The sequence below is a fragment of the Ambystoma mexicanum genome, chromosome 13 (assembly GCF_040938575.1).
Source record: "Ambystoma mexicanum isolate Mex_15411 chromosome 13, UKY_AmexF1_1, whole genome shotgun sequence".
In the NCBI taxonomy this organism is placed as follows: domain Eukaryota; kingdom Metazoa; phylum Chordata; class Amphibia; order Caudata; family Ambystomatidae; genus Ambystoma; species Ambystoma mexicanum.
The window spans coordinates 407,154,804-407,178,094 of NC_090938.1; the positions used below are offsets into that span (position 1 = coordinate 407,154,804).

A 23,291-nucleotide genomic window follows, 5' to 3' on the forward strand; every position below is an offset into this window, starting at 1 on the left:
AAACCAAAACCAGGGGCCCCTCCCCAACCCATTATAGCCAGAGTGCTAAATTATAGGGACAGGGATGCTCTGCTTCGGGCGGCGAGGGCCAACGGTGACCTTCTGCTGGGCTCCTCCAGGATTCATCTTTATCCAGATTTTTCCACAGGTATCCAGCAGGAACGGAAAACTTTCCTAACCGTTGAGAAGAAACTGCGAGGCGTAGGGGTCAGATACTCCATGCTGTACCCCGCTAAACTCAGGGTCAAACATTTAAACCAAACTTACTTCTTTACCATCCCTGAGGAAGCTTCCAAGTTTATTGAAGAGCATTTCCGCAGCTGAGCGGATATGGGGTTCCCCCCCGTTAACAGCTGGTTTCTGGTTCATTGTAGTGTTAGGAACTCCTTGAGTGAGCGAGGTTCGGACGGTCGATTTGCTAATTGGCTAACATATCGATTGTCCCGTACGACGTCCATTCTGGCTCTCGAGCCGATTATCCTTTCTACTGTTCTATGCTGTTCATTATATTACGCACCACATAATACTTTGTCAATATCCCCACTTGATCGTGTTGCTGTTCATGTTCGCCGCAAAGGCCCCTAGGCGATATCGCCGCCGGATGTGACAAGGTGTATGTTGGGTGGGAGTGGGGATGTGAGTTATTGTTAGGAAGAGGGAGATGGCAGCACTCCCCAAGTTGGGTGGGGGTCTGGGGGCAGTGGGGTGTTTTTGAGGTTTAGGAAAAGCTTGACATAGGTAGCAGGGGCACTAGTGGACTGCACCGCTATGCTACACTACAATTAATGCAACTACATCAACTGATGTGGCTAGAACTGGTTGACAATATAACCTTTTTGAGTTGGAATGTACGGGGTCTGGGTAGCTATGCTAAGATGCGCTGAATGCAGCTGCATGCCAAGCGATATAAAGCGCGTATCCTCTATCTGCAAGAGACACATGCACAGACACTGGGTTGTGAGAGATTTGCTAAAAGGTAGAGCCCTCAGCGATTTTACACAACATACTCTACCCAGAGCCGTGGGGTTATGACCCTAATCCATAGAACGCTACAGTATACTCCCAAGGACTCTCTCATTGATCCGTTGGGCTGGTATGCGCTTCTTTATGGAGCACTCATGGGTCGTGAGGTAGTTTTGCTTAACGTTTATGGGCCCAACACGACAATCCTGAATTCTATACACATCTGATAGGCCTACTGCACAAATACCCCTTGGTTACTATCATATAGGGGGGGGGGGATTTTAACACTATGCTGGATCGTCACCTAGATAGGTCTGGCAGTAGGGCTCGATGTATGACTAGAGCAGCCCGTGCGGTCCTTGATGGGATGGCAGCTCTTGGGGCGGTGGATGCATGGCATCTGCTACACTTGCATGCCCGGGGCTACACGTTCTATTCAACTGTGCATGACTCCCATTCTAGGATCGACCTGTGGGTGGTCTCTGGGCAGCTGGTCAACTGTATCACTGACACTGGTCTTCACCCGAGAACTTATTCAGACCACTCTCCAATTACGCTCTCCCTAGATTGGGTGGAACGGGTACCCATGTGTCGCTCCTGGAAACTTAAGCCTCGCTCCCTTCTCGACCCGGCGTACAAGACTGAACTGGGCGACTGTGTACAAGAGTATTTTGACACCAATACTGGCCATGTTAACTCTTTAGCTGTCCTCGGGGCGGATTTAAGGCATATGATATATGATATGATGTGGCATTTATAACGCGCCTATACACAAGTGTTTCAAAGCGCGATGAGGCAAGGGAGGGGGAACATAGGGAAGACAGACAACGATATTACTAGGCCAAGTGTCATTCAGATCTCGCAAGTGCAAAGGAAGGGGGAGGGGGGGGGAAAGTGCAGTGCATGGGATAATAGAACAAGATAAATAAACGGCCAGCAGGTGGCAAATGCAGGGTGAGTGCAGAAAATAAGTGCTAGTGGGGGGACTGTCGGGATACAGAAAACAGTCCACAGGTGCAAGGGTTGCCAGGGTGGCAGTGCAGGCGTGCAACTGGCAAGGCTAGGGCCCAAGATAAGATGGGTGGCCAGGTAACCAGTGCAGTTTCAGTAACAGCCAGGACATTAGCAGGGGAGAGGGGGAGAGAAAGCAGAAGCAAAGAGGAGGGTTTTCAGGTGCTTCCGGAAATGCAGGTGGTTCTCCTCAAGTTTCAGGGAGGCAGGGAGGCTGTTCCAGAGGGAGGCCCCAGCCGAAGAGAGAGATCTGCCACCAACTCGTTGCTTGGAGAAGCAACTAACCCTGACGGAGTTGGAGGCGGATGAGCGAAGAGCTTGGGAGGGAAGGTATCTAGGAAGAGAGAGTTGAAGGTATTGAGGCCCCAGACCCCAGAAGGCATTGTGGACGATGCAGAGGGTTTTGAACTTAATCCTCGCAGCCACCGGGAGCCAGTGCAGAGATTTCAGTCCTGGAGAGATACGATCCCTGGGCTTGAGGCCAAGGACAAGTCTTGCAGTCCTGTTCTGGATGAGTTGCATAGGGCGTAGAGTGGAAGCAGGCAGATCTAGAAGGAGGCTGTTGCAATAGTCCAGCTTAGAGAGAACCAGTGCTCGAGAGACAGTGACCTTCTGCGGGAAGGAGAGGAAAGGAAGAATACCTCTGAGGAGGTGCAGCTGGTAGTGTGACTTCTTAGAGACCTCAGATGTGAGGCGAGAAAGAGTGTGGAGTCGAAGATGACCCCAAGGTTTTTAGCCTTGCAGGTGGGAGCGGGCCAAGAGAGGCCGGCCAGAGAGCTACGGGGAAGGAGGGAGTGGGTGTGCCGATGAGGGGAATCTCAGTCTTACTGGAATTAAGGCAGAGGTCATTGGCGGCGCACCAATCCTGGATAGAAGACAGACAGTCAGAGATGAGGGATGGAGAAGAGGTGGCCGAAGGTAGCCTGAAAATGAGCTGAGTCATCCGCATAGCACTGAAAGTTGGGGCAGAGAGCGGCAATGCGATAGGCCATATATCCGGGGCATGGCCATCTCCAAAGAGGCGGATATCCTATAAACGATCCTTGGTGAAATACAACATATGAGAAACCTCTGAAACAGCTGGAGATACTCTAAGCTCCGGACCCGCGGGTTGCTACCTTGGGCGACATTAGGGATGCACTTGACAGTTTTAGAGAGGCGGCTGAGAGGGAGCGCAAATTCCTAGACACCCAGATAGCTGCTAGGCAATATGGTGAAGGCGATAAACCCAGTTCCCTCCTGGCCAAGTTGGTGCGGCAAGAGAGGGATGGATGTCATATCCCCTGCATAGAGGACCGAATAGGGTGGTTGGTACACACTTTGAGAGATGTCAACGCAGCATTTCGCACTTTTTATGCAGAGTTGTACACTGGCGATGACGATGCCCCTACCACCGATATTGAGACATTCCTGGATGGGCTACCTCTCTCTGTCCTATCAGATCAGAGCAGGGATGCACTGCACAGTCCCATAGATATTGTGGCGATCTCCCTTGCCATTGATGCCCTTCCCCACAATAAGGCCCCAGGCCCCCATGGGCTTACCATCGATTTCTAGAAAAGCTAAAAAAATCTGCTTGCTCCTTGTCTCTCCGTCCTCTGGGAGGGGCCATGTATCCGAAAGGAGCTGCGCCCCTCACTCAGAGATGCTGTGATCACGGTATTGCTTAAGCCTGGGAAAGTGCGGATCTTACCGCTCCCTATCATTGATAAACAGTGATGTTAAAATATTTGCCAAGGTATCAGCTCTTCGTCTTGCCCCATATATGACACATTTGATACACCCAGATCAGTCGGGCCTCGTGCCCGGCCGTTCCACTGCCCTTAACTTGAGGAGTTTGTTTAATGTCCTTTCTCATATAGATCCCAATGCGAACGCTATGGCTGCTATGTTGGAAGTACAGAAGGCGTTCGACTCAGAATCTTGGCGCTTTCTGTGGGCGGTATTAAAGAAATGCAACTTTGGCCTGCCGTTTGTATCCTGGATACAGCTGTTGTATGCTAAACCAGTCGCTAGTGTCTGTACGAATTGACTGTTTTGCCACCCCTTTGATATTGGCAGAGGGACAAGGCAGGGATGCCCCATCTCCACTTATTTTTGTGTTGGTTATGGAGCCCTTTGCTGACATGATGCGGCATAGACCCTTGCGTAGGACGATCAGAGTAAGGGGCACGCCTGAGATCGTTTCTTTATACACAGATGATGCCTTATTATATGTGAGGGATGCTGAGTGCAATCTTGCACCTATTATGCACGATATTGCCCATTTTGGATACCTCTCTGGCCTCAAAGTCAACTACGTCAAGTCTGAGCTTTTCCCCCTGACAAACTACCACTGCCCCTGCTGATCTTATGGGATTTCCATGGGCGTCAGAGGAGATAAAATACCTAGGTGTTGTAGTTACATGAACCCAGAACTCCCTGTATGAGCGCAACTATGGCGAGTATCTGCTGTCGCTTGGCCGCAAGCTGCACTCTTGGGCTAAACTACCCATCACTCTCCTTGGTAAGGTCTCGTGGCTCAAGATGGTAGTGTTACCCCAGCTAATCTACCAATTTTTGAACGTTCACATTTGGCCTGGCCCAATCCTATTCTCTAAACTCAGAACCGAAATCAATAGCTTTCTGTGGCACTCTGGGGTGGTCAGGCTGAAATGGACCACGCTGGTCAGGGCGCATGGATTGGGTGGGATTGCTGCTCCTGACTGAGCTATATTAGCTCGTAGCTCAGGCACATTATGCTTCGTACTGGTCGGCGGCGGGCCCTCCCTTTCCGCACGTGGAGGTCTAGCAGTTAAACTAAGGGAGCTATGCACGTTCTTCCTGCCCCCGTTGGGGGGCAAGGCGGCTGTCTCTGGCCCGACGTATATTACAGCCCTAGCCTGGGACAAGATAAGGAAACAAATTGACAGGGCCCCACCCATTCCATCAAAACCTGCCAATATGAAATTGTATACCAGAATGTCCTCGAATTACCAAGGCTGCGGCCAACACATGGGCTGAAAGGGGCTTATCCACATTGGGAGATGTATACAAGCAGGGCATATTTAGTGGGTGGTCGGATACCCGAGTAACACTGGGTGAGCTCCTATTTGAATGGTTGCAGAATGCTGGCTTGAGACGGGCGGTTAAGAAGCGATGGTCTGGGTTCCCAACACAGCCCCCGGATGATCCTCTGGCTACTGCCCTTATCACTGCGTCTGGTCCATCTGGCATGTTGTCTAGGTTGTACTGCGCTGCCCAAGAGCTGTGCTATAAGCCCCTTACCAAACTCCGGGAGGCCTGGGGCAGGGATCTTGGGGTTATGTTGTCGGAGGAAAGATGGAATGCTATCTGGAGCTGCGCCTGCACGGTGTCCTTAAATGCTAGATATTGATTAATTCACTTTAAGGTGCTGCACAGGTATCACTATAGACCACATAGGCTGCACACTATCTCCAGGGATCACTCACCTTATTGCCCAAGATGTCACTCCGAAAATGCTGGTTATCTGCACATGGTCTGGGCCGGTCCTAAACTCGCCGATTATTGGAAATATGTCTATACAGCCATATCAGAGATGCTTGATCATGATGTTGTGTCCTCCCCCTTCACAAGTTCGACTCAATTCAGGGCCCTAGTCGCCGGCTTGCGAGCATATGTATGTTAATGGTAGTCCGAAAAGTACTACTGTTGTGGCTTCGTCCTACAATACCGACTGTTAAACTGTGGCTGGCTGCAGTCACCTGGGCGGCAGACATGGAGGAGCGATGGATAACCATGTTGCTGTTACACACCAGGCCCCGTGACATTTGGCCTCCATTTCGGACATATCTTCTGTCTCTTACTGACACTGATGAATCTTTAGCAGATGAAAGCAACCCCTGCACGTTACCCGTCACCGCACGTGGAGACCTGACCCCCCACACTGAATTGATGATGTATGTTGCACCAAACCAAAATGGACTGCCCCTTCACTCCCACCTCCAACCGATCGAGGGATGTATACCATCTTAGGAGTTAAGGTCTATGAAACCCCCCGATAGTGGAAACAAATGCCAAGATGCAAATCATTCATGATAAATGGGGTATCTCTGAGAAGGTATCTGATATTGAACGTTGTGACGGAATGACTACTGCTCTGAAGGTGTACGGTGATGAGTGCAGCCTGTTATGCCCTCACACTATTACTAATTCAGCAGCGATCCCAAACAAAGGTTAAACAGGCACATCCCTGCAGATATACCTCCTTTGCCTCTTTTGGTAAAGTGGGACAAGGGCAGGCTATTCTTTTCAGGAGGGGTGTGAGCTGGTACAGAAGCAACACAAAGCGCAGCAGTACAAAGACTCCAAAATATGAGAATGTACAATCAAGATTCTATAAACAGAGCTCAAAATCTGCACTTGCAGAGTGGGTGGGGGGTGCTTGTGAGCCCGCAGGATGGCAGCATCTTAGTGAAGCTCTTCAAGGCGAGCCTAGGTCCCGACCATAAGGAGCCACGCAGTGGTGAACAGAAGCGGTGTAACTTGCCCCGGACGGGGGCCTTGTTATGTAGCAGTTGTGTTCCGAGAATTGAGCTGGTTGGTGGCCCTGGACCCGAGGTGTCGGCGGAAGCAGAAGACGCCGGGAGCAACCGGTAGGCAGAGCCGCAGGGGCTGCGAGGGTGCACACCTGGTGTGTGCGCGGGAGCCGAGTGAGGGAGATGTGTTGGCGCTGCGGCACAGTGGGGCTAGCTCTCTTCCCGGAAGCCTGGTGAGGTTTGCAGCCCTTGTCAAGCGGCACACCCACGGCAGCCCCTGACCTGGAATTCCTGGTTTGGCTTGCGGCCTGGGCGATGAGGCTGGAGAGATATGCTGACTGCTGGGAGCTCCGTATTCCGAACTGAGGTGCGGTTCGCCAACTCGTCCGGATGGTGAGACGCTGCCCCAGCATGGAGTCTGTGAGCCACGGACAGTCCTTTAATGTGCTCTGATGCGATTAGACCTGGTGAGCTTAGGTGAAGGTGAACGTTTGCAATACTGAGTGTGGCTGCCAATCAGAGACCTTATTCCATACCCCTGTGTTCTTTACATGCAGTGGGAAGTGCGCTGAAGTGGAATTCAGCCACCAGACAGGCGGAGAGATATGGCACCGGGAAAGGGGAGTAAGAAACCTGCTGTGGAGGATGCTGACTTATTTGCGCCCCGGGGAGGGCAAAGTACCCAGGGGAAGCCTTTGCCCCAAGACACCGCTATGGCCGCGCTGGGGCGCATAGAACAGTCAGTCGCGGTTGGAGGGTAAGATGGAAAAACTGACAGAGAAAGTGGCCCTGCTAGAGAAAGGGAACATCTACGCTGGAACTGAAGACCACCGAGTTGGACCAGCAATTCACGCAATCGCTCCTGCTGGTGCTGAAAGTCAGCAGAGAAATGGAGTTGGGGGTGAAAAGCAGCAGAGTAACAGATAACAGGCTTGAATTCTTGGAGAATACAATGCGTGCATCCCAACTGCATAATATTGGCCTCCACAAGGGTGTAGAGAGTGATGACCCGATTGGTTTTGTCTCAACATGGCTTCCTTAACAGCTTAATCTTGACACGGAAGACGACCCCATATATGTGGACAAATGTTAACGGCTCAAGGTGGCCGGAGCCAAAGTGAAGCCTCCGTCAGAGGTGGGTCCTACACCGACGGTGCACCCGAGCGATTCTCGTAATAGGGACAGGATCCTGAAAGCAGCAGTGGCCAAGAAAACATTGGTATATCCAGATCACAGGATTCATTTCTTTGCCGACCTCTCTCCGGCCACTGACAAGAAAAGATGGGCTCTTAATATTGTGGAGAAAGCTTTTCTGGAGGGTGAGGTTAAGGCGGACCTACTCCATCCGCGCATGCCTACAATCTTTCTAATATGAGGGAATTCCCCTTTTCCTTACTTCAATGGGACTTTCGAGGCCTCTGTCACGTATAGTCCTCCGGCGGGCCGGTTCTGCCCAACCATACTGCCTTGGAAATAATCAGGGCAATGCTAATTAAGGGCTTTGGTGGTAGGATTTAATGCATTTGTGTTCCCCTCCCCCATGAACGTGGACTCCCAAGGTGGTGACTGATCTTGAATGTGGTTGTATGATGTTGGTGCTTTCTACTCTCATTCATTTGTATTGTACTTTTTCACAAGATTCAAATTAATAAATAAAAAATGAAATGTTTAAAAAACGTCACTTGCCACTAGCTATTGGCTAGTGATATTTGATTCTTGGCAAGAAAGAAAGCATGTGCTGCGAGTACAACTGAAGTGGCAAGGGACTTTTTATGGCTGGCTAGTTAGCTTGCAACTTGAAAAGGTTAACTCTGCTATAAAAAATACATATACTTTAATTAAACAATAAAAATGCAATCAACTAACTAAAAACACTAGAAAAGATCCACCCCAAATACAGAATATGCAGACTTTTAGTATGACACTGAGTACTTGAGCAGGGAGGAGTGTTCAGTCAAGAAATGCCTTCTGAGAAAAAGGCAGAGAAGGGGGACTTAAAAGTCACTATGGTCCCAAACGGTGGACCAGGTCCTATTCACACTACCTTAAGTATTGTATTTGGCGCTCAACAGCACTGAGCAAGGCTTTTAAGCATCGAACCAGGAGTCTGGGTGCTTTTGCTCCGGAACCCAAGTCATGGACCAGCAGCGGAAGGTCCCAATGACGCAATGCTGTTCGCCAGCTGGATCGGCTTGCGGGTCAAAAACGCTGGGAATGGCAGGGGATGTCCAGACAGACGCTGGAGGCCTCTGCGATGTTGGGTGTAGAGAAGTGGAGAGTTGCCTCTGCTGGCTCAACGGAGCATCTGAGCACTTCAGCGTGGAGCTTGAAGAAGCTAGTGACCAGGAAGTAGTTTGGGAACATTTGAAGACTCAGCAAGTTTCATATGCTGAAGCACCACTGTCTCAGCATTGAGCAAACTGAGCTGCAGAGGCGGTTGAGGGTCAGGGTCAAGGATGGCTCCAGCAGTTCCAGGGAGCTTGTCTGGTGCTTACAGGAGACCCTTGACCTCCAGTGAGCAGGGTCCTGGTGTTTAAGTGCAGCCAGCAGTTGAGGCCTTGGAGCAGTTCACCATCGCCCAACCTACCCATTTTCCCCAGGGGATGGGTAGGAGGCAGAGCTCTTCTCTGCCTTGGATGTTTTCACCTCTATGGAAGAGGCCTCTGAATGAACTACACTCCAAACAGAGGTCCAAATATGAAAATCTTCTTTCTGGTGTTCAAAGATGAATCAAAGAAGGGGTGGGAGACCCTTCCTTAAAAAAGGCAAAATGCCGGCATGAGTCCAAAGCAAGCCTGCTGTAAGGCGTCCAATCCCTGTTGGTGTAACAAGTGCCCCTTGCTTTCTGCATACCCAGAGTGCCTGGTCTTGCAGGAAATGGAAGACAGAAAGGAAGAGCGCCCTCGTCTAAAACCAAAATGATGCAACCTCTCTCAGACCGCCCTGCCCTGACTGTATACTGTAACTCTGTCCATTTCCCATGCCTGCTGACTTCAAAGGCCATCTCTTGTGCAATGCCCTGGTGCAAGACTAGCTTTGTTCTGTCAGTGCTGCCTTTTAAGCACCAACTTCCAGTAGATTTCCTAGCCCTTGAGGGGAGGTGTTCGCCTTCCTTCCTGGGAATCAATGGAGGAAGCACCCTGGCCGAGTTCGGACAGCCAGGCTAGCCATGAATACACAATGCCTCGACATTGGCTGGGCCTGAGCTCAAGGAGTTTAAACTGGCTTTCAAATATCCCCCAAAAAAAGCATGCTGCTAGATCGTACACATACAACCACAACACATCAACCACAGCTATCACAAGAAAGAAAATAAAACGGTGGAACAATCTGGAGAAAAATCTATTAGACAAATCTGCTTACTTCGGAGAACTCCAGATCTACAGGGCAAACAGGTTAACAAAAAAAGCCCACTGCACAAAATGCATAAAACGTGCGCCATCCCCTCATAATCAGTAGGACTCCTCTAAAGCGTGCAGCACACTGCCATTTGAGGACGAGTCCTGCCCAACAAACGCCAGTTTTGTTAAATTTAGTGTGTTTGCCCTTCAAAAGTACTTTAGATAGAAGAGTTTTGAAGGGAGTAGTAGTAGCAAGCAGCCCTACAGATAAGGAGTGTATCAGCCACTTTTATTCCCTACAAATTGGCAAATCTCCCAAAAAGAAATAATAGGGAGTAAAAATACTCCCAACAAAAATAAGAAAAAGACATGCAGAATCTTGCACCCCTGCTTTCACCCTCACAGCTCCATGGATATATTTGGACCAATAGTGCAAGCAGTTTCACGGGAAGAAACTATTTTAACTGCCCGATTGCAAGTACCAAACATGTATCTTTTAATGTGCATGAATAACTAGGTGCAAAGAAACACATATTACAAAAACATTTTTGTTTTGCAGTTAAAACATATTTTTACTCACTTATAAAATACTCTCATTGGGAATTGGACTTACTTTTATATTGCCTAAAAAATCATTTTAAACCCAATTCAAAAAAATTGTAAGTACAATACTCCCACATGTAAAACGTATCTGTAGCACAAGTAGCAAAGTACAAAAATAGATTATCCTTATGAATGAGATTCTTAGGATAATGATGGTGAAGGCATTAAATGTGTTTTTAAATTTGATTAAGCATCACTAAGAGGGTGACGTGTAGACTGGAGAATAAACGAATGCAATTTCAGCAGCTTGAAATGATGTTACATTTATCTAAACACATTTTCCCCATTTCTAAATTGTTAATTGCATTATGAATGTATGTATTCTTGTTTGTATTGCATTATGGTATACCGTGCAGACATTATGAAAGGCAAACTGGTAGCAGCATAGATCATGGGATAAATAAGTACGCAGAGGGTAAAGGTGTACACATACAGTTGTAGTAATTGGAGCACACTGACTTCAGTACTGTGGGTTATGGCATCACAGGGCGACCCATGGCCACCCATACATAATTACAATCCATGGTCAAATGATTAAAACAGTGTGATACAGGGCAGGATCCAGATCACAGTGGTAATGTCATAGCGAGCCTCGGGCATGCAGTTAACACCAAACCAGCACAAGCTGAGCGGTTATGACAAATAATCCCGTGGTCATGCATTTAAAGAATAGGAACTGTTCCCAGGGTTTTACAGCTATAACAGAATAACTCAAGGATTGTAAACAGTACAACCCAGGTTGATAAAATAACATACATTTCCTATTGAGCAGTGTCAGACCCAGTATATAAACACGGAGTTGCAATGATAAGAGAATATGATCCGTGGCAGCATAGCTATGATAGAACACTAAAGCTCATCACAATTTCTGTGCGATTATGTTAGTTCAGCGTTCATTTCCAAAGGGCGTTCATCCTCACAGTGCCTCGGGACTATACCAATGGCAGTAGGCGCTATACAAATGCCAAATAAAATAACATAACTTTCTGAGATAGAGGCGGTTCGCTAAAGAGGAATTACCTGCGTAGGAGATAAGCCAGTACCTGTGCCAGATCCACGTTCTCCTCCTCATTCTCCTCGCTGCCAAGAGGGTGCCCCGTGGATGGGTCCTCCGGCGGCTCCCCGGAACCGCCACTGCTCGTGCTGCTACTGCGTGACCCCATCTCCCATTTCGGAGGAGCCTACCAAGCTTCACGTGTCTGGGGACGCCCTTGCACAAACTAAATACTTCTGAAAAAATTCTACTGTGTCACCCTTCTGCAAAGTACAACATGCCAATCCAACGCCACCCTTCTGTGAAGGTCCAACTCATGCCAATTAACGTTCGTTATATTACAGAAACAAATCAAATTTTAAGCTTAAGGAAAACTCTACAGCACTACAACCTGCATTACATTTCGGTTCGCCACATTCCAATGTGCCATTAGTTTTATGTAACATTCATATCACTCAACACACTGTCCTAAACCCTATCAGAAAATACTCAAGTTCCATTTAGAATTCTTTAACCAAGTAAGCCAGCCACCCTGACAGAACCATCTACCACTTTCCCATCTGTAACACTTAATATGCAACTTCGTGTGTCCCATTAATGGGAGCCAAAAAAACAAAATACATAGGCATCAAAGCGCCATATTTTCGAAAAATATCTTTCGACCACTGGGCTAAGTAGAAGGCTGAGTAACAATCAGCGGAGAGAATATCAACTACTTAATATCCAGCGTCCCACCAGAACTGACCCCAGGGCCACCAACTAATACAAGGGCATAAACTATAGCCCCATCTAAAAAATGAACTAGAAGACAGGGTGCGTAGTCAAAATACGTTTACTATTCAAAATATAAGAATATATACAATACACATCTAGCAACTCCGAAGAGCAAAAGCAGGACTCAAAAGACTGGTCAAAACACCCTGCCCAGGGAGAAAAAAACAAGGCACCAAAGTGCGGTCACAGTCAACAACAGTACACTTGACAGTGAAGTGTATAGTTCTCTTTAGAGAAACGGACCTTACCAACACCCTGCCTACTCCTCATCACGTGATTTGCACGCTACGTATTGGCAATGTGTGTTCTAAGCTCTTCAAACTCCTCCCGAGCCCACGCCCTTGAGCACCTCGTGATCATTGCACGAGCGGGAAAGCAGGATCACGATCAAGAATCGTGGCCGGCTGGAAAGGTGACGTACCATGGCTTGTTCTTCCGAATTTGAGAACGATGGCAGCAACAACTAAGTTCTCAGGCGAATTTGCGATCGAGCAGCATATAGCAATAATTGGTTTCATGGGGAGATTTTCGTAGAGGGCAGTGGAGTAACTTTGCTGAAAATGCTGGGGGGGACATGACATCTGAAGAAAAGGTGCCCCAGCCAAATGAATGGGGACTAAATAGTGTGCCATGAAAGTTGGGGTGGCCAAGCACAACTGTCTCCCCCTAAAATTACGCCCATGGTAGAGGGGACTTATTCGGGAATTTTTCACAAGCAGCAGTTGTGAAAGGCGCTATCGGAATTTTGCATGTGGACAAGAGCGGATTTTGAACAGAAGTGTGAACACTTGTGATTCTGAGTAGAGGAGTGATTTGTTCAAGGACATCAAGTCACCAAAATCCCACTGGTAGCAGATGACATTGCTTATGCCTGATAATGAAATAGCAGCAAGTAATGTAATGTCATTTGTCAATTGTACAGTGCCCTTTCCCATTGGTATGTTCAGTGCTTTAAGTGGGGTAAGAAATTGAGGCAGGGCCCTTATTTGGGGGCGGTTCTTCCAAATGTTTGTAAGCATTTATATATTTGTATGCATACCTTACTAAGGTTGGTGTACTTTTCAGACCTTCTTTTATAAATAGAAATATGTTACATATTTCTATGTTGATAAAAGATGGCTTGAAAAGTACACAAACCATAGTAAGGTACGCACTACCTTACTATGGTTTGTGTCATTTTCAAACCATCTTTTACAAACATAGAAATATGTAACATATTTCTAAGTTTATAAAAGATGGCTTGAAACGTACACAATCTAAGCCATCTTTTATAAAGCTTTGAGGACGGACAAAACCTGAGGTGTCTTTGTCGACAAAGCTTTAAAAGATGGCTTGAATTGTGTACTTTTCAAGCTATCTTTTATAAACATAGACATATGTTTATTTCTATGTTTATAAAAGATAGTTTAAACAGTACACAATTCAAGCCATCTTTTCTAAAGCTTTGCCAACGTACAAAGACGCCTCAGGCTCACTGATATGTGCTTTGCTCTGCAGAGCAGATAGATCACTGAGCCTGAGGCGTCTTTGACCCTTTGCGACCCCGGGGTCTCTGTGATCTAATCTGCAGATTAGATCACAGAGCCCCCAGGTTCGCTGAGGGTCAGTGACCTGGGGAGGGGAAACAAAAAGACCATAACTTCCTCTTGTGACCCCTCATGCAAGGGGTCACAAGAGGAAGTTACAGTGACCGACAGAAGTGCCAACCAGCAACAGCACTGCTAAAACTGCAACTTCCAGTTTCAGCCATGCTGTGGCTGGCTGGCACTTCTGTCAGTGACACAGCTGCCTGGCTTTAAAATGGCATGAGCATCTCAGCCGTGACGGGATAATGCGTCTCGCCATGGCGTGGTGGGACCGGGGGACCCCGCTCAGCCGCACTCCTTGGAGACTGTGGGGGTCTGGCCCCAGCCCACTTAAAGCACTCGGTATGGTCTCAAAGTGCTGTAGGTGAACGCCCTAGAGGGACAGAAGTCGAAGTTATGGGACATTTGTCAGAGGAGATTAGAATGCAGGTGTGCATTTTAGCCAATACGAAGGTTGGTAGGGGTCACCAAGCCCCTACAAGCTACCCATAGCGGGCTGGTAGGTTTGATGGGTGCTTTGAGATCATCTAGACAGTATGCAGGGGCAGGATACTCATTATTTGTCCAGCTAGACCAAATTTTTGTCATGGGGGATAGCTGCATTCTTATGGCATATGGGTTGTGCGATGTGTCTTAAAAAGGGTGTGTGATGTGTGCGGGTAGGTGGCCTTGCCTTCGGCTTCCATAAGCAAGGAGTGTGATATGTACCTGTGTGTTCTGTCTTGTTTAGTAGATGTGGCATGTATTCTGTCCTGTGGTCTGCTGGAATATATTCTTTCCGTCGCTCTGTACATTTCATGGCAGGTTCATTGCTGCTCTGGCCTATCTGCAAGACGGTTAACTAACCCAAAGTGTGGCATGGGTTCATTAGGATGCAGGGTGGAAAGCCAGGTCTTGAGGGCCCCCTGCGGAAGGCAAGTTGATTCTCTATGTGTCAGATGCTAAGGGCATTGGAGTTCCAGATTCAGGGGGTGCAGTGCCTGATCGCAGGTTTCTGTTGGGTTGGTAGCGGATGAGTTTTTGTTGAAGGCATTCTGGGCCTGTCTTGTGAAGGGCGCGGTAGGTGATGCACATGGATTTGAAAGTGGCCACGTGCCCGACAGGCAGCCAGTGGAGGACACATAGGGCGGGTGTGATGCGTTCTCTGGTGCCAAGATAAGTCTAGTTGCAGTGTTTTGGACCCATTGGAGCTTTCTGAATTGATATGCGGGGAGCCCAGGTAAAGGGAATTGGCATAGTCTAGGTGGGAGAGGATGATGGCCATGATTGCATTGACTCTGTGAGGATGGGAGAGGTAAGGGAAGATGCGCCTGAGAATACGGAGGGTAGATAGCAAGATTTAGACACAGAGTTAATGTGGTGTGAGAGTGTCAGATTAGCGTCCATGGTGCACCCAGGTTCTTCACTGCATTAAATGCAGTGGTAGGAGGGCCAAGGGGTGGGTGGGGTGAAGAGAGCTGTTGTCATGGCACCTACCTGCCTCGATCACTGTGCCTTTCCTCCATGGCGGGCCCATTGGAGGTTGTTGGTCCATCTTCCCCGTTGCTTCCAGTCGGGACGACCATGGTTCCTGTGAGCCACCATCTTTGCCGCACTGCAGCTACACTGTTGACCAGCAGCTGGGTATCACGCATCCACACAGCGTAGGTTGTTGCATTGGCAAACAGTCAAACAGCACGGCTTTCCCAGTGGCTGCCAAGCTCTATATAAACATGGCAGACACCAGCTCTGGTGCGTCGCAGCCTCTTCTTTTCCGGAGGTCACTCTTCTGAGGTTCTCAGTCCTTGTTCCTGTTGCCTGCAACTCTACTTTCTCGTCCCCTTGATCTTGCCTTCTTCCCTGGAACCTGTCTTGGTCCTTGGTCCTTGAGTTCTTTCCCTACCAAATACCTTGCTGGGTCTTATCCGTCTCAGCCGTGCTCTGGCTCTTGCCTTCTTTGCCTGCTTACCTTGCTTGGCTTTTCCCCTTATTTTCTGCTACCTTAATCTTGAGCTATTATTGGGCTGCCCACATCCAGTGCTTTGCACTGCTTGGCACCACGTTAATACATGGGTGGTCCTTTCCCATGGTGCTGGGAGACTGCTTCCTGTTCCTGGTTAGTGCCCACTACCTGTCCTGGTACGGGGTGTAGATTCCCTCACTCCATATCACCAAGACCGGATTGGACGCCAGCTTCCATACTATCCTGGACCGTCTACGGAACAAGACAGAAGGTAAATGGGATGTAAGGAGTGCACAACTTGACAGCTGACTTCCCGCATATCATGATTTCTGTTTTTCCGGCTTTACGGAGGAGGTGGTTGGCTGTCATCCACCGGTCGATGTCTGTGAGGCAGGAAGCGAGGTCAGGGTGGGGGATGGAAGGGGACCTAGGGAGCTTAAAGATGATCTGTGTGTCGTCTATGTAGTTGTAGCAGGTAATGTTATGTGAGCGAATAAGGGCAGTGAGGGGGCTCATGTAGAGGTTAAAAATTGGGGGACCTAGGGAGGTGCCCTGTGAGACCCCATTGGTGACAGGGTGGGGGCGTAGGTGAAGGGAGGAAAGAAGGTGATTTGAGATCTGTTAGCGAGGAATGAGGAAATCCACCTTAGTGCTGCGTCCCTTATCCTGAGCGAGTAGAGTCTGTTAGTGAGGATGCTGTGGTTGATGGTATCAGAGGCCGCCCAAAGGACAAGAAGGATAATAGCCTTCTGTGTCTCTGATGCTTTTGAGGTCATCCCATATGGAGACTAGGGACAGTTCAGTTCCACGTAGAGGTCTGAAGCCACACTGGGTTGGGTCGAGGAATAGGTTGGATTCAGTGAAGAAACAAGGCTGTTTGGTCAGTGAGTTTGGCTAAGAACCGGTTGTTAGAAATAGATCTGTAGTTGGCTGGAAAGAGGGGGCGTCAAGGGAGGGTTGGCAGGACCTCTGACCCCTTGGTGGCATTATAGGAAGCCAAATATTAAACTCCCAAGGATCAAAATAGGGTGGTCACCATCTTTATGTGTGGGTATGTGGTAATCTCCTAGTAACCTGTTCAGAACGGTTAAAGGCAGCATTACAGATAAGCCCAAGGCACCTTGGGTTCATAGAACAGCAGACACAGAACTCTGAGAATCCTTACAGTGTACTGCATGCTCACGTAACAGCAAATACTGGCTAAATGTACTCAATTTATGCAAACCTAACAACATATAATCCAAAGTAAACTAATGCATTTGATCCAACAGTTTGATATAAAATTATTTTTGTCAGTCAGAGGAAGCTGACACAGTAGGACTCTGCGTTGCCATTTAGCCAATGCATTTCAGACCACCGTCCGTCATCAGGGCAATAACATACTGTGTTTACAAACAAAATACATATTCAATCCGAAATATATCAATCCACAGTATGAGTACAATAGATATTGTTCATGAAAAAATAAAAAATTGAAACAAAACAGAATCATTAGAATGCGTGCCTCATCTCTAAAAAAAACTGTTATTGCTATACACAAATGGTAACCTCTGCATTCTCAGACAAGAAATAAAACCTAAGTGTTTCTAACAATGCATGTAGTCCTTCACTCGACCAGAAACCCAAAATGCCATAACAAAATGTACACCCTACCTGGATCCCTGGGTGTTCTTTTCCATCATTAAGTAAGGATTGGATGTCACTGAAACGCGTGAAAAGTGAAATATCCCTAGTAACAGTAGGATATACATTTTCCAAATATTCCATTCATTGGTGTAGTGCTCAAATCCTACCACAATTGAGCGTAGGCTCTCTTTGCAAGATGTCTAAAAGCGTACTGTCATAAACAGCTTTCCCTAAATACTGTCAGAAAAAGCTGTTCTGAAGCAGGGTTGTTCCTGGTTACAACGTGATAACGTCCCACGTGATAACGTCTCACGTTATGTGACATCATCAACATGTGACGTCAAGCCGATATCGCAGCAATTTAAAAATAAATAGACATCCGTGACTGAGCTCCCATGTGTTAGAATAGATTACTAAGCTCTGGCCTGGTGGACAGATGTTTAGGAGGCCACCAGTGTAAGATGAACAAGGGACAATTCTGGGTAGATAGCCAGACCAATTGACAGTAGTCTCAGGAGGAGTGAGGGTGATCAGGAGTCTCCAATGAGCACACACAGTCAAACACAAAGAATTACAATTAAGCAGGAGTACACAAAACAATACTATTTATTATAGGCGTAATAACAACACAATTATTAATGAAATGACAAACAACACGCTAAGTAATATATATACAATCACTGGAGTCAGTGCGAGAAAGTTAATAACTCCATGAATACCTGCAAAGGAAGAATGTGGGGAACTTGTGTAGAGCCGACAGACTGCAGATATGACAATCCTAACTTTAAGAGTCTAGCCCGTACGATGAGTGGAGCCTTGCGCTGAATGTTCAATGCACGTGTATCTGTGCGCAATTGTGTGTAAAGTTCACAAGTGCTTTTTAGGAAGCAGGAAAAAGTTAGGTGAAAAATTCAATTAATGCGTTCGGATAAACAAAGGGCCACTGGTAGGTGACTTCACTACTCACCGCCCTTAGTTCGGTTTTGCTCCAGACTTGGCAGGTCCAGAGGTGGTCACCAGAGGTATGATTTTAGGCCCTCCGTTCGGCTTCCAGTTGCAAAGGCGCTGCAGGTGTGGGTACAGGTCCGGTTTAACGCAGAAGCTGCTAAACTCGATTCCGATGAGAAAAGAAGAAAGCATTGACATAGTGGGCCTCAGGGCATTTGAATGAATGCAGGAAAAATGCCTTAGCGACCGCCACTGAAACACAGTGACGGAAGGGGACCCAGCTCCCTCAGTATGATGCAGCCCTCTATCTCAAAACCCAGAGGGGCTGGGAGAATGAAATTCGGCAGAAAGATGCCAAGGTCTTGGGTCGAAACCTGAAATGGCGACGCTCCTGCATGGTAACCTAGTTTGCAGCTGGACAGCCCACTGGATGGCTATAGGGCACTTCTGAACAGGCTCACTTGCAGGGTTACCAGTAGGCATTGAGAGTGATCGGGCCCACCACTCCAAGGGTTCGAAGCACCTTTGCAGGACTTCTGAGATCAGGCGCAAAGCAGAGCTTCACCGGGACACCAGCAGGATTTGGGTACCAGACCTCCAGTGCGTCTCAGGATCGCCCTTAGTTCTGCTAGGCTAATCTTGATACTTGGCTCCTTCAGTTCTCCTGAATAATTGCAAGTCCCCTCCTCTTATTCACAGTCAGGTGAGTGCTTGCACCCAGCCAACCAATGGCAAGATCTGCTCCATACATGCTCACCAGCAGTGGTCCAATCAGGGTCCACTAGGATCCTCATGCTCACATGCACCCCTGACACCCTGGCGCCAGTAGTATGGATTGAGACCAGACAGCCCCAGCCCACTTCCTGAGTGCCTACACACATGCCCTTCAGAGGCCAAATACATGCCCAAAAAAGGAATTCTGGGTCCTGGAAAGGCAGGGAGAAGGCAAAGGGACAGAATGGCCAAAGGAACAAACAAAAGACCTTGTGGCATGGCCATGCTAGACATTAGCCACTATCAGGTGCCACATGCGGTAAACACAGTAAGGCTTGATAGAAAGTTATAAAAGGAAAGGAAAAAGCTACTGCTTCCACCAGTTTGTGCTGAAGCACATTGTACAATAACCAAAAATTCCTTAGAGAGTGTCTAGGGCCATAAGACACAGAGACCCCATTGCGCGGTACTGGAAGGTACTTTGCACAATGATAAAATGCTACCACAAGTGGCAACAAAGTTGAAAGACTAAGAGAAACAATGTTTCTCACTGCCGACAGCCTGAAGGACGTGTCAGTTTCCCCATAACAATGAGCAAAAGCCAGGGTAGTTCACTGCACTGCAAAAAGTTCATGTCATATTCAAAAATGAGAAGCAAAAAAGACATAAGAACTCTGTGACAAGAGAAGCTGGCATACTGTGAGTCCCGCCAACCCTTGTTTACCGACAGTTCATAACAATGGAGGGAAGTTGCCTAAAAGAGAAATCTTTCCTAACACTCGCCCCCCACCCCCTCCAGACTAGGGACAAGGGGAACTAATCCACCCCTTGATGGGTACTCTTTTCCAGTCGGTTTTCCCAGTTGGGCAGCCCATCAGTATTGCACAAATTTGGGATCTGGCCTAGGCCCAATAGTGAAGTCCAAGGCCTGCAGACTCCTGAACCACCTGGGACACTGTGGATTCCCTCCCTTAGCATTCACCAACCACTTCAAAGGGTGAGTACTGTGATGAACCTAAGGGTATCACCACTTATCATCAGCAACCAAGCACCGCTCCAGTACTTAAAATACAAAGCCATACCAAACAGCATATCTAAAATCCATAACCCCAGTTACATGTATCATTGGTACTGGAACGAGGAGGCCACTTGAGGAGGTGCTGGACTATATGCAAGGTTCTAGTTGATGCCGACTAAGAGAAACTGACCCTGCAATAAAAGCACACCCACAACAGAACTTGGTTAGTTGTAGTGGTGGCAGTAGCAGCAGGGGTGGTGGTCGCAGCAGTGAACTTATTAGCAGTGAGAGCAGCGGCAGTTTTAGAAGGAGAAAGAAGCGAACTATTATTGTGTGGCGGACGAACAAGGAACTTAAAAGAAGGTTGAAAAGAAGTATCATCAGAGCTGTAACATTGTTGCATGCAGAACGTAACCAGAACGTCACCGCATGGTGCGAGCAGAGGAAGAAACATTGAATCGCGCTTTGACAGCGGCCAGATTGTCCGACGTCAGAATGGAGCCATAAACCACGAGGATACATTGTGGAACGTGGAAGGGAAAGAAAACCCCATTTAGAAGTGAAGCTTTCTACGGCCTGCCGTTCTCAGAGTGAAGGCAGTAGACACTGGGCGAAGCAGCAGCAAATGAACAGTGTTAATGTGGTGACACAGACATCAAAGGAAATGTTAAAGAGTGCATGACAATAGGACAATAGGTCTTTACCGAAACTAGCGGACAACTATGAAAGGTGTCGAAGAGCTGGTTGAAACCAAGACTCCTTTCAGTAGTGCCGCTTTTGTTTTTTAATAACTGACAGGATGTAGTGTGGGGTTGGAGAGTTGGCATAAGAACTCTGCGACAAGAAAAACTGGCATACCGTCGGTCCCTCCAACCCTTGGTTACCGACAGGCAGCAAAGCGTATGACATCCGCCCGCACATCCCCTAAAGGAAAAAGAGGAAAACCACTTTCCCAGCTGGTGTCGGCAACGCTGGAAGAACACTCTGTGGAGTCCTGCGAAGAGGAGCAGGTAACAAGAAAATCGGCCCTATTGCTTTGTAGAAACCCTTCCGTGTACATGAAAATGCATTAGAGCAATTCTCAAGTAGAAACGTGTGTGAGACATATCACCCCGACTCTTCCTCGTCCCAGTACTAAGAGAAAGCTAATACTTTCCAAGAATTAGCAGAGAGACAAACCAGGAAGAGAGTTGTTTATAATTGTTAAAACCAGACACCTAAACAGTGTGCTCTACTCTTCATCGTCCTAGTGATTCTCTGAAGTAATCTTTTCTGAATACCAGACAGGAAACTAACTCAAGTCTGCCAGAAACAGGCAAACTTGGTATAAGCAATGGTTAAGGGAAAGGGATATCTGCACTTTTGAAATAGACGATATTGCTTATAAAAGAATAAAAGGAAAGACCATGGTATGTGGACCCCCCCCCTTCCTGGCATTTAAAATCCACAATAAAAGGAAAGACCAGGGAAGAGGATTTCTCCCTGGTATGGTAAAATCCCCTTCACAGGGAAGGTTGTCACTTGCCAAATAGTGGACAAGAAGAGAATTGGGAGAATGTTAATCTTACTATGAATTTTGTGTTTGACTACTTCAAGTTGGGGTAGTGTCAGGTTTTGGAAACACTTGGTGGCCTTTATTCTTCATGCTAAAATGTTGTACACAGGAGCGGAAAAAGGCTGATAAGTAGTCTAAGAACATTATTTTCCCTGGTAGTAGTTTTTGTAGCAGTTTGAGTGTGAGAATCAGAATAGGTTTTGGACACTGGACAGTGAACATGTATTTGGACGTCCTGAAAACCGTCTTATTAGTTAGTTCGGTTGAGGCAGGGAACCCCCTCATAGAGGTAGGGCCAGTGAGTCATTTCACCCTCCCTTATTATTATTTGAATAAAAAACATTATGAAGCAAACAAACCTGTGTCTGCCTCCGTACTCCAGCCCCTCACAGTACATATAGTGAAGTGAGTCCCATGGAGGTAGGACTTCCTAAGGCACCAAATAAAGGAAAACATTTGTTCTCCACTTTGTGCCACCTGAGTTCTCCACTCCTAAACTGGTAGCTGATGTGACATATAGGTTGTTCCTCATCTTGGTCATCAAGCTGTGATTGTTTTCCTATTATCCTAGTTGCATAGGCATCTGCTCCACCAGGAAAGGTCTCTTCCTTTCTGGTGCCCTGGAAACAGGGGCCTGACCTAGTGAATCGTTCAGGCCAATGAAGGCCTTCTCACACTCCAGAGGCCATAAGAATTCTTTAGGACCCTTTGAAGTAGTGAGGGCAGCCAGAGAGGCAGCTATAAGCCTACAGTCTGCCACACAATGCATGTATTTCCCAGTGTGGCCCAGGAAAGTTCTCACTTGGGGGTGGGTAGTGGGGGTACCCCAATGCTGTCCAGTCTGTACCTCACTGGCAAGAGGTTGAATCTTCACCTCCACCACACCAATTATAATATGCTCAAGGTCAGCCAAAGGGTGAATCAATTTGACACTTGGCTGTCTTCATGATACAGTTGATCTGCTGGAGGCCAGCAATGCAGGAGGCAATACATTGAAGTAATCCTCTGAAAGAGTTGAAACTGCTGTCTCCTCCTTAGCAGAAACTGACAGGGATATGTTGCCATACCCTGCAGGGATAAAAAAAAATGCCACTGCACGGGGGCGTGGCCTTGCAAGGCCTCGATGGAGGTATAATTCTCCGGAGCTCTGCAGCCCTGTTGCAGATTTAAGGCTCCATGGACTGCTGCTTGTGCTTATTTTTGACCCACAGCACGTACACTGCTACTGGAATGCTGTGTGCCCCTCCTGGTGCAATCTGAAGCTTGGTGGTGGCGGAGAAGCTTGGGCCAGTGCAGATTTTCCCCGAGTGGTGTCGCTGCAGAGGCAAGATGGAGGCGGGGCCCGGCCGACGCTGAGGAGGAGGCCTCCTGCTTGGGCATCGGTCGTTTGGGTGCAGACTTCCCGTGTCCCTGCACGGTGGGGAGTGACGGCCGCGGCCCTCCCTCTGAGCACTGCAGTCAGCAGCCACCAATACATGAGGTTAGTTCGCCCGTATGCATTGGAGCGCTCTCAGGGACGGGTTTGCTCTGTGCTGCTGGAGCAGTTGCGACTTGCGGCTGAGCTTTGGTTGCCTGAGCCCCTCATTATCCAAGCCCATGAGGAGCGCTGTGTCACGTTGGAGGAGGGAACCCAGACCTCTGCTGCTGGCACCTGGGGGTGCCAATCTAACTGATTTGCCAAGCTGGCTTCTACGTTCTCTCTGTTTTACGCTCCGGA

At 47.9% G+C, this 23,291-nt stretch overlaps 1 protein-coding gene and 1 long non-coding RNA gene across 3 annotated transcripts in view; one reads left to right on the plus strand and one right to left on the minus strand.

The window, feature by feature from the left end:
- The window catches only part of DCAF11 (DDB1 and CUL4 associated factor 11), a 631,260-nt gene extending 618,834 nt beyond the window's left edge, over window positions 1-12,426 (minus strand). The window contains exon 1 of one of the 2 annotated variants that reach the window (XM_069634008.1): window positions 11,438-12,426. In XM_069634008.1, coding sequence (XP_069490109.1) covers window positions 11,438-11,580 — 143 coding nt within the window. In that variant the 5' untranslated portion in view covers window positions 11,581-12,426. The remainder of the gene's footprint in view (window positions 1-11,437) is intronic. The other variant, XM_069634009.1, reaches the window with a different exon arrangement.
- A 105-nt stretch (window positions 12,427-12,531) lies between these two features.
- The window catches only part of LOC138521284 (uncharacterized), a 161,831-nt gene continuing 151,071 nt past the window's right edge, over window positions 12,532-23,291 (plus strand). Inside the window, exon 1 of the long non-coding RNA XR_011283005.1 lies at window positions 12,532-12,597. This is a non-coding gene — a long non-coding RNA (uncharacterized lncRNA). The remainder of the gene's footprint in view (window positions 12,598-23,291) is intronic.